Source organism: Schistocerca piceifrons, unplaced genomic scaffold (genome assembly GCF_021461385.2).
Source record: "Schistocerca piceifrons isolate TAMUIC-IGC-003096 unplaced genomic scaffold, iqSchPice1.1 HiC_scaffold_866, whole genome shotgun sequence".
Taxonomy (NCBI): domain Eukaryota; kingdom Metazoa; phylum Arthropoda; class Insecta; order Orthoptera; family Acrididae; genus Schistocerca; species Schistocerca piceifrons.
In genome coordinates, this window is record NW_025729131.1 from 712,317 (window position 1) to 724,552 (window position 12,236).

The 12,236-nt window shown below is 40.4% G+C and overlaps 1 protein-coding gene across 1 annotated transcript in view; it reads right to left on the reverse strand.

The window, feature by feature from the left end:
* LOC124771029 (protein HIRA-like) overlaps nt 1-12,236 on the reverse strand; it is a 303,194-nt gene that overhangs the window by 93,236 nt on the left and 197,722 nt on the right. The window contains 1 exon segment of the mRNA XM_047249270.1: nt 2,375-2,668. Within this exon segment, the coding sequence (XP_047105226.1) occupies nt 2,375-2,668 (294 nt within the window).

Sequence of the window (12,236 nt, forward strand, 5' to 3'; positions counted from 1 at the left end):
TATTCATACAAGTGGTTATCTTTTCTCCAAAGGTCTCTCTAATTTTCCTGTAGGCAGTATCTATCTTACCCCTTTTAAGATAAGCCTCTACATCCTTACATTTGTCCGCTAGCCATCCCTGCTTAGCCATTTTGCACTTCCTGTCGATCTCATTTCTGAGACGTTTGTATTCCTTTTTGCCTGCTTCACTTACTGCATTTTTGTATTTTCTCCTTTCATCAAGTAAATTCAATATTTCTTCTGTTACCCAAGGATTTCTACTAGCCATCATCTTTTTACCTACTTGATCCTCTGCTGCCTTTACTATTTCATTCCTCAAAGCTACCCATTCTTCTTCTACTGTATTTCTTTCCCCATTGTTGCCAATTGTTCCCTCTGAAGCACATGTTCATTTCAAAAATTCATCTATAGCCAAACATAGCAGAGTTGAGATGCCTATGTCACACTTGTTGCTTGGACAAACATATTTGAGGGCTCAGACTGTACCTGAATTTTGGAAGATCTTGAACAAGCTTCTTCATTTGAGTACAAGATTAGCAGCTGAAAGTTTATGGATGAATATTGATAAGATTCTGAAAATGGCCAGATGACACAGAAAGATGGAGGAACAAGGTTTTAAATTGTAAGACATTTCGAGGGGCAGATGTGGCCCCTGGGCACAATTTATTGGTGATGAACTGTAGTTTAAAACTGAAGAAACTGCAAAAAGATAGGAATACTCTGAAAGAACCTGAGATTGTAAAGAGTTTCAGAGGAAGCATTAGAGAATGACTGACAAGATGGGGGGAAAGGAATAGAATAGAATAGAACAAGAATGGATAGCTTTGAGAGATGAAATAGTGAAAGCAGCAGAGTATCAAGTAGGTAAAAAGACAAGTGCTAGCAGAAGTCCTTGGGTAAAACGAGAGATATTGAATTTACTTGATGAATGGAGACAATATAAAAATGCAGTACATGAAGCAGGCAAAAGAGAATACAAATGTCTAAAAACTGAGACTGACAGGAAATGCAAAATGGCTAAGCAGGAACTTTTGCAGAAAAGGGAACTACCTGTGTTACTATCAAGACATCAGATGGAAAACCAGACCTAAGTAAAGATGGGAAAGCAGAAAGGTGGAAGGAGTATATAGGGAGTCAATAGACAGGAAATACACTTGTCGGTAACATTTTGGAAATGGAAGAGGATGTTGATGAAGGTGAGAAGGAAGATATAATACTGCGTGAAGAATTTCACAAAGTACTGAAAGTCCTAAGCCGAAACAAGGCCCCGAGAGTAGACAACATTCTGTTAGAACTACTGAAAACTCAGGGAGAGCCAGCCATGACTAACCTCTTCCATCTGGTGAGCAAGATGTATGAGACAAGCAAAATAATCTCAGACTTCAGACTTCAAGAAGAATATAATATTTCTAATTCCAAAGAAAGCAGGTGCTGACAGGTGAGAAACTATCAGTTTAATAAGTCACGGCTGCAAAATACTAACATGAATTCTTTATAGAAGATTGGGAAAACTGATAGAAGCTGAACTAGGGGAAGTTCAGTTTTGATTCCATAGAAATGTAGGAAGATGTGAGGCAATACTGATCTTACAACTTCTCATAGAAGACAGGTTAAGGAAAGACAAACCTACATTTATAGCATCTGTAGAGTTACAGAAAGCTTTCGACAATTTTGACTGGAATATTCTCTTTCAAACTCTTAAGGTGGCAGGCATAAAATACAGGGAGCAGAAGGCTCTTTACAATTTGTTCAGAAATCAGATAGCAGTTGTAAGAGTTGAGATGCGTGAAAGGGAAGCAGTTACAAGTGGAATGTGTGTGTGATAAAGTACGATATTTTGCTGTCTCAACTCTTTACTTGAGGTTTACACGGCAATTACATAGAGTGAGGCACCATGAGGCTACCATAGTAGTGATACAGTCATCAACTGATTCCCTAATTGTGTTGACCAGTGTATTTGAAGGAGTGAGTCACGTATGTAAGTGAATATAGTGCTACAGAAGAATGCCAAAGTTTAGATGCTTCGATCATTTGCTAGTGGTCATGCATGCATGATGTGTGCTTTCTTGTCAGGATATGAGATGTTTCCTTTGCTGAAGAAGGCTTTGTCCAAAAGCTATTAATGTGTAACAGGGTTTTCATTGTGTCTGCCTGCAGCTCAACAGGTCATCTTTATGGTAAGTAGCAATCTATCATTTTCCTAATATTACTGATATTCCAACCTAGAGTTGCCATTGTTTAACACATAAATTGCAAGGTGATAACCAAGAACCAACTGCAAATTTTCTAAGATAGCTTGGATACAATTACAGTCAAGAAGAAAGGAAAGAGTACACACAACTTGCTGGAGATATATTTTCATTTATTAACTTACATTTCTGCATTGCTTGTTGAGCGATGCTTGTTGTCAGTTACTCCGATAACTACTTGGGTTCCAGCTAGGCTATTATCTGCCTGAACACCTTTGACAGGTGCACTTCCAGCAGGGCTTGGTGTGCCATCACAAGATTTGCTAGAACCAGGAGTTCCTCCACTGCTACTAACATTTGGCCGCACCACATCATCCCGTTTTTCAATCATAATACAACTTTTGGTCTCAGAGGAACTGCTAAATGTTGGCTGGTGTACACTACCAGTAATTGCCAACCCAAAAGGGCGAGGCCCATCCCTGTGAGGAAAATACAAAAAATTTATATTAATAACAATATCACTGAAAATTCGAAAGTAAATCATTGTGATAATATAACGTATGATTACTAGCAGCAGCAGCAGCAGCAGCACCACAAGTATCAATGGCAACAAGAAAACTGACATACATATTTATACATCTACATCTACATCCATAGTTCACAAGCCACCTGATGGTGTGTGGCAGAGGGTACCTTGAGTACCTCTATCAGTTCTCCCTTCTATTCCAGTCTCGTGTTGTTCGTGGAAAGCAAGATTGTCGGTATGCCTCTGTGTGGGCTCTAATCTCTCTCATTTTATCCTCATGGTCTCTTCATGAGGTATATGTAGGAGGGAGCAATATACTGCTTGACTCCTCGGTGAAAGTATGTTCTCGAAATTTCAACAAAAGCCCGTACCGAACTACTGAGCGTCTCTCTTGCAGAGTCTTCCACTGGAGTTTATCTATCATCTCCGTAATGCTTTCATGATTGCTAAATGATCCTGTAACGAAGCGCACTGCTCTCCGTTGGATCTTCTCTATCTCTTCTATCAACCCTATCTGGTATGGATCCCACACCAGTGAGCAGTATTCAAGCAGTGGGTGAACAAGTGTACTGTAACCTACTCCCTTCGTTTTCGGACTGCATTTTTTTAGGATTCTTCCAATGAATCTCAGTCTGGCATCTGCTTTACTGACGATTAATTTTATATGGTCATTCCATTTTAAATCACTCCTAAAGCCTACTCCCAGATAATTTACGGAATTAACTGCTTCCAATTGCTGAGCTGCTATATTGTAGCTAAATGATAAATGATCTTTCTATATATTTACAGCACATTCCACTTGTCTACATTGAGATTCAATTGCTATTCCCCACACCATGCATCAATTCGTTGCAGATCCTCCTGCATTTCAGTACAATTTTTCATTGTTGCGACCTCTCGATATACTACAGCACCATCCACAAAAAGCCTCACTGAACTTCCGATGTAATCCACAAGGTCATTTATATATATTGTGAATAGCAATGGTCCTACGACATTCCCCTGCGGCATACCTGAAATCACTCTTACTTTGGAGGACTTCTCTCCATTGAGAATGACATGCTGCGTTCTGTTACCTAGGAACTCTTCAATCCAATCACACAATTTGTCTGATAGTCCATATGCTCTTACATTGTTCATTAAATGACTGTAGGAAACTGTAGCAAATGCCTTGCGGAAGTCAAGAAATACAGCATCTTCCTGGGAGCGCATGTCTATGACCCTATGAGTCTCGTGGACAAATAGCGCGAGCTGGGTTTCACATAATCGTCTTTTTGAAACCCTTGCTGATTCCTACAGAGTAGATTTCCAGTCTCCAGAAAAGTCATTATACTCGAACATAATATGTGTTCCAAAATTCTACAACTGATCGACGTAAGAAATATAGGTCTATAGTTCTGCACGTCTGTTTGACGTCCCTTGAAAACGGGGATGACCTGTGCCCTTTTCCAATCCTTTGGAACGCTACACTCTTCTAGAGACCTACGATACACTGCTGCAAAAAGGGGGGCAAGTTCCTTCACGTACTCTGTGTAAAATCGAACTGATATCCCATCAGGTCCCGCGGCCCTTCCTCTTTTGAGCGATCTTAATTGTTTTTCTATCCCTCTGTCATCTATTTCGATATCTACCATTTTGTCATCTGTGCGACAATCTGGAGAAGGTTGGTTGTTGGTTGGTTGTTTTGGGGAAGGAGACCAGACAGTGAGATCATCGGTCTCATCGGATTAGGGTAGGACGGGGAAGGAAGTCAGCCGTGCCCTTTGAAAGGAATCATCCCGTTATTTGCCTGGAGCGATTTAGGGAAATCACGGAAAACCGAAATCAGGATTGCCGGACACGGGATTGAACCGTCGTCCTCCCGAATGCGAGTCCAGTGTCTGGAGAAGGAACTAGAGTACAGTATTCCTCTGTGAAACAGCTTTGGAGAAAGATACTTAGTATTTCAGCCTTTAGTCTGTCATCCTCTGCTTCAGTACCATTTTGGTCACAGAGTGTCTGGACATTTTGTTTTGATCCACTTACCGCTTTGACATCAGACCAAAATTTCTTAGGATTTTCTGCCAAGTCAGAACATAGAACTTTGCTTTCAAATTGGTTGAACACCTCTCACATAGCCCTCCTCACACTACATTTTGCTTCACGTAATTTTTGTTCGTATGCAAGGCTTTGGCTATGTTTATGTTTACTGTGAAGTTCCCTTTGCTTCCGAAGCAATTTTCTAACTCAGTTGTTGTACCACTGTGGCTCTTTTCCATCTCTTATAGTCTTGCTTGGCACATACTCATCTAATGCATATTGTACGATGGTTTTGAACTTTGTCCACTGATCCTCAACACTATCTGTACATGAGATAATACTTTTGTGGAGCCATCAAGTACTCTGAAATCTGTTTTTTGTCACTTTCACTACACAGAAAAATTTAGCTACCTTTTTTAATATTTCTATTTATGGCTGAAATGACTGATGCTGTAACTGCTTTATGATCACTGATTCCCTGTTCTGCGTTAACTGTTTCAAATAGTTCAGGTCTGTTTGTCACCAGAATGTCTAACATGTTATTGCGAGTCAATTCTCTGTTTAACTGCTCAAGGTAGTTTTCAGATAATGCACTTAAAAAACTTTCACTGGATTCTTTGTCCCTGCCACCTGTTATAAACGTTCGAGTCTCCCAGTCTATATCTGGTAAATTAAAATCTCCACCCAGAACTATAACATGGTCGGGAAATCTACTCGAAATACTTTTCAAATGTTCCTTCAGGTGTTCTGCCACAACAGCTGCTGAGCCAGGGGGCCTATAAAGACATCCAATTACCATGTTTGAGTCTGCTTTAACCGTGATATTCACCCAAATTATTTCACATTTTGGATCCCTGTCAATTTCCTTTGCTACTATTGCACTTTTTATCGCTATAAACACGCCTCCCCCTTCACTGTCCAGCCTGTCTCTGTGATATACATTCCAATCTGAGTTTAAAATTTCATTGCTGTTTACATCTGGTTTCAGCCAACTTTCCATCCCTAGTACTATGTGGGCATTGTAACCATTTATTAATGAGAGCAGTTCTGGGATCTTTCTATAGACCCTCCTGCAGTTTACTTTTACCACATTAATATTGTCATTCCCTGTGTGTAGTGCATGCCTGACCTATTCAGGGGAACCCTACATTTCCCCACCCAATAGTGGAGGTCAAGAAATTTGCACCCCAGATCTCAGGAGAATCGTCTCAGCCTCTGGTTTAAGCCTTCCAATCGGCTCCAAAGTGGAGGACCGTGATCGGTTCTGGGAACGACACTACAAATAGTTAGTTCAGATTCCACCCCATGAGCGAGACTTTCCACCTTCACCAACTCTGCCAACTGCCTGTATGAACTCAGGATGAACTCTGAACCCAGACAGCAGAACTCATTGCTGTCAACATGAGCAACAATTTGCAGTCAGGTGCACCAACTGCTCTCTATTACCGCTGGCAGGCCCTCCTCCACATCTCGGATGAGACCCCCGCCGGCAAGCAGACAGAGTGAACACTGGCCTTCTTCCCCGACCTTTCTGCTATTTCCCTTAGGGGCTCCATCACCCACCTAACATTAGAGCTCCCAATCACTAATAAACCCCTCCCCCGTGTGCCTGTTCAGACCTTGCTGAAGGAGCGGCCACATGTCCACTCACTGGCACGGCCAGCCTCCACATTGACCCTCCGCGTCAAGCAACGCGAACGCCATTGAACCCGCCACTGTCCTTGGGGAGAGGGTGGCCCAACCGGGTCCAGTACCCGCGAAGATGTCTCGAAAGCAGGGACCATGGGTGAAGCATGTAACACCTGGTGTGTGCCATGTGACGCACCAGATTCCCCATTGCCGCTACACTCTGAGGCAGCAGCCTGAAGACAGTTGACCGTGGCCATCAGCATGTTCAGCTGTTCGCAAACAGTGGCCAGCTCCTCCTCCATCCATACACAGCAGTCACACATCCTATCCATCCTAAGAAATCAACAATTTACTGTAGAGAGTTAAGTATTCAAATTTTAACTAGACTGCTAATTCACTAAAGGCGGCTGATAGCTGACTAAACTGTGGTTACTAGACACTTCTTGTTGGAAACAATGAAAATAAGCACTAACTGTCTCTGGACTGTATTCAGAACAAACACAAAATCTATGGAACACTATTACTAGTACTCGAAAATTAAAGCTTCCTAAAAGTAAAAACACGTGGAAAAAGAAGTGACAAGTACAAAAAACACAGTTAATACTTAAATTTATGTAGTTTGGTGCACCAAAAAATACACATGCACAACTATTTAGGGTATATAAACATTCAGTAGTCCAGACTACAAACAAATGTTGGAAGACTAAGCCCAGTGAAGCACCTTTTCAGATACTTCATGCAGACTCAATACCACTAGGGAAACATCTATTAGGGCACGTATTTACAAGGTGGCTTATTGTCTGTACATCACCAAAGACACACATCCTATCAGTGCAAACACGCCATTTGTGCATGGTGTATTTGCACATACCTTCTCCAGTTTGAAATGTATTAAGCTTTACCCAACACCTTTCCAGGAACTTTAAAAGTTGAGTTGCCAATAAGCTCATGACTCCCGGTTTTCACGGCTTACCACTTACATTTCCATTTAGCATCACAGTTCAACCCAGTGGAGAGCATTTGGATTTCTATTTCATATGCTGGTCCTCTGGATTTGAGGCATTTCCTATGCGGCAAGAGTAAAACTTTGTGAAGGGGGACTGATTCATTTTTAGACTTGCTTGCAAAGATTGTACAGAGCCACCTTTCAACAAAAGCAGACAACGCAGATGTTCGACAGTATTCGTAGCCAGCACTGAGTCACTAACGGTTTTCATAGAATCATTCAAGTAATCATCATCTTTTTTTCACATGTGCGCTGCAGAACCACACTCATGTGCAATATTCTACTGCAGAGTACAGGGTTTATAAAAAAAAAGAATCATCTGATTTGGCACATCTATATTTCTGAACTAATAAATGTATACAATGGTTTTTCTATTTTTGATGAACAGGAGACTCAAAAGTCCCCCCAATACCTTTTCATAGGTGTAGGTGTTCAATATGGCCCCCCTTGAGATGCACGGCATATGGAAATGTGGTATTCAAATTGTTCCCACACTGCAACAAGCATGTTTGAGTTACAGCTTCCCTAGCTGCTGTTATGCGATGTCTCCGTTCATTCATTGTGACTGGTAATGGAGGCACATAAATAGAGTTTTTTATAAGCCCCCACAAGAAATAATTACATACAGTCAGATCTGGTGACCTTGGAGGCCAGTAATGTATGGCTGAATCATTTCCTCCAGTGCAATTGATCCATTGTTCAGTAATCCTTTGATTTAAAAACTCCCCCACTTCCTGATGACAGTGTGGCGGTTTCCCATCCTGTTGGTAAATGAAGTCGTTTGAATCAGTCTCCTACTGTGGGAAAAGAAAGTTCTAAAGAATATCAAGATATGTGCTTCCTGTAACAGTGTTCTTGGCAACGAAAAATGGACCATACGCCTTATCTCATGAAACTGCATGAAACACATTAAATTTTGGAAAGCCCTCTCATGTTGTACAGCCTCATGTGGTTGTTCTGTACACCATATTTTCACATTACAATGGTTCACCTTTCCATTTAAATGGAATGTTGCCCCATCACTAAACACTAAACGTGGAAGAAAACTGTCATCCTCCATCTTGTCCAGAACGAAATTACAGAACACCACATGTTGTTTTTTGCCACTTTCCCGAAGAACTTGCCGTACCTCAATTTTGTATTGTTTCATGTGTAAATGTCGACGCAACACATGCCAGATGCACAGCAGGAGCATGTTGAGCTGTCGAGCTGCACAGCGAACAGGTTTCTGTGGACTCCTTGTGAAATTATGGCAGAGATGTTCGATGTCTGTTTCAGGCATTCAGGGTTGGTGCAGGGATTTGCCTTTACACAAACAACCTGTTTCTCAGAATTGTTCATGCCATTATCTAATGCTCTGTGTTGTAGGAGGATCCACACCATACCTAGTACGAAAGTCATACTGAACAGTTATTACTTCCATTGTGCAAAATGTAGAACACAAAATGCTTTCTGTTGTCTTGTCACCATTTTTACTAGAACTGAAGTGGGTGCACACTGCTGCTACCTAGTGGGAACCATGTAAAACTCGAGAGTATGCTCATTCCAACAGTACATCGTTCACGCACAAATAACATAATAGTTATGATTTTTTAAAATGCACCCTATATATCAATGCAAGACATGCTCCACGGACAACTGACATGTTTGCTTCCCATATACTACCTACCAACTTCCTCGCCAAGTTCACTCATCTTTGTACTTTCTTAGCTGTGTTGGAAAGGTGTTTATGCTATGTCAGAGTTCTGTCTAATGGGATGCCATGGTAAGTTGGCATATTACTGTGATTGGCAATGCCATAGGGCCAAACTGTGGGTTGATCTTTGCTGCTGCTATATGATTAGAGAGGTGGAAAAGATTTACTTTTGTTTTAGAAACCTTAGTCTGTCATCACATCCTGCATACTGGAGTTCTGGCAGGTCTGCTGTTACATACTGAATAAGGCCAGAGCAAGAACAGAGCCTTGAGGTGAGCCATCATTTGAGTACACATTCTCTGCTCTTCTTTTTAACTTGGCGTACTTCACACTGCTCATTTTTGAACATGTTCCTTAAGAGGTTACTTAGTCTTATAAGGTATAGTTATCAGAAATTTCAATATTATACCAGTACGCCACATCATGTCACAAGCTGCTGACATGTGAATGAAAACTATCCTGGTCTTTAATTTCTGGTACCTAGTTTCTGTGTGAGTAGACAAGGAGAGCACTTGCTCACAGCAGCTTCTACAAGGTGTAATCTATCTTGTTCAGTTGGTACCACATAATTAATTTGGTTTTATTCTGTCTAATATAACTTTTTCCAGGAGTTTGTAACCACAGCCAAATACAAATGTGCTCTGAAGCAGTTCCTTCTTTCCCAGTTATTTTGATAACAATAACTTAAGTGCTCTTAAATTTTGATGGTAATATTCCTTTGTGAAGAATTACATTAAAAAGGTAGGACTGTTGTGCACCAGAATTCCTGAGTAAAGCCCATCTGCACCTGCTTTTCTACATTTCATGTCAGTAAGGACAGTCTTCTGTTCAGTGGTCATAAATTGAGATGAGAATTTTGCACTAGATTCTAGAGATTTCTTGACCTCAGTAAGTTCTCTGTTTACTTGTTGAACACATGTTTTATCTGCTGGAACCTTGGAAACTCTCACTCAATGACTGGCAATTATTTGTGTTGTGGGACAGGTCTTCTCCCAGCTCCCAAATCAGTGTCCCAGCTTTTCCACTGGAATGTGTGAAATCAATCTTTGTGCCAGTTTTCTCTGCTTTGACCAGTCACAGAATTCACTGAATTTGTGGCTGTTTCTTGCTCTCCACCTCCTTTGAATGTATCTCTTTGGATGTACCCTTTACAGCACTCTCTATGTAGGTGTTAAAACTATTAAAACATAAAACTGAATGAAAGGTTATGAGGGAAGCAGGTAACATGTAGGCAAAACTCAGAAACCACTGAAGACATCTCTACCACACTTTGTACATATGTAACTCACCATCTTGGGGAAAATATTTTAGGTACAAGATCCCTTACCCAAGCACCACTACAAGGGGGCAGGGAAGTGGGATGCTGGAAGTGTGTAAAAATTACCAACTTTAATATTGATTTCACAGTTTTCAGAGTTGCTAAGCTCAAAGACATTTCCCTCTTAGGAGTGTGAGCAGAAATGGAAAGGGAGTGACAAATATTTTAGGTAATCAAGTTTTGTCTTGAATTAATTTTACAATAAATTTGTAAAGGGCTTAATTTTATAGTTTGTGTATTGTATTTATACTTTTAAAAACAAATAAATACAGTAGGTTTGTTTTATGCTGTACAATAATTTAATTCCTTTTTCTATCTGACATGAGGCTGAGGTAAATAAGTAACTGGGAACACGAAACAATCAGCTAAAACACAATAAAGGATGATGGACAACTAATATTCACCATAATGTACAGGGCACATAATTTGTAAATATTAGATGAGGGAAGATAGGGTAGCAGAAGCAGTTAGTATTTGTGTAAGAAACATCTCACAATATCTGTATTCAATAATGTGACACAGCAAACATACTTGTCATTATTATAATGGAAATTACTCAGAAAAATGAGTGTGTACAGGCACTAGCCAGTGATAGTCATCTAGGCAAAAGTGTGGGAGAAGATGAAAGGACAGTATAGAGCAGTGTTGAAATATCGGAGGGGGCAGACAGAGGGGTTTTAGTGACAGCAGTGAAACAAGCCCAAAACAGAAGAAGGATGGTGGGAGGGAGGGAGGGAGGGAGGGATGAGTGCAGAAGTGAAAAATGGTGAGGGGGGCAAAGGTAAGGGTGAATGGAAAAGTGACGAGGAACTACCCTTCAAGACACCTTTGACTTTTATGCACTAAGTGTTGGCCTAAAATATTCCCTGCAGGATGCCAGCTACATAATATGGGATTGCATTGTGCATGTGTTCATTAAAACTAACGTTGGAATAACAATTAAGTTCACTTTTGTTAATATACTTAACAATGCCCCTTTCTTTCTTTACTGACTGAACATCTAACTGTTATTTCCCAAAAGCACATAAAATACTTCTTATCAAGAAACTTCAAATAAGCACTGGTACTGTACTAATGGTGACTGGAGAATAATTTTATGGATACAGTAAATCATTGTAGTTTCAAACCTTGTGCATTACAGTTACAAAATCATCCCTGGCAAAATCAGAGTGAACAGGAAAATTAAACCATTACAGTCCAGAGAATGGTCATCTGAATCAAACAAACCACTATTTATTACATTTACTGTTGATGCCCAACACCTGTCAAATACACACCACCTCTCATTGTTTCCCCCTCATATTACAATCCTCTCTCTTCCTAACATTGTATTCTCCCTTGTCACTTTCTCATTTACTAAGTTCTACGTTTTATGATTAATCCAGTCTTTCACCACAGACATACATGCAAGCACGTGACCACAAACACAAGTGCACATGCTCTCTCTCTCTATTCATTCACTTGCTCTCCCTTTTGCACTGATAACTCATAGTTTATTTTGGCACTTCTGCAAATGTAATCTCTCTTTCTTCACATTTCATTTATTCAACTAGCTCATTTATCTTTCCCTGTATAATGCATTATCTGGGAGGTTAAATGGAGCATTATCAAGGAGGAGTAAATTCCATTTCTAAACATCTGGAGTCAAACATTGAAGAAGACTGACACAAAGAACCCTAGATATAATGCAACAAAAGGTCTTCTTCAGAAATCAATAAGATGCAGCCATAGATGTTTTAAAACTTGCCAGGAGGTCAGCAATTGACGACTCTCTGAATACCAGGCATTGTTACCTCTTTGACATTACACAGGGTACACCACATGGAGATGAACTGCCAAAGGTTCAAAAATTG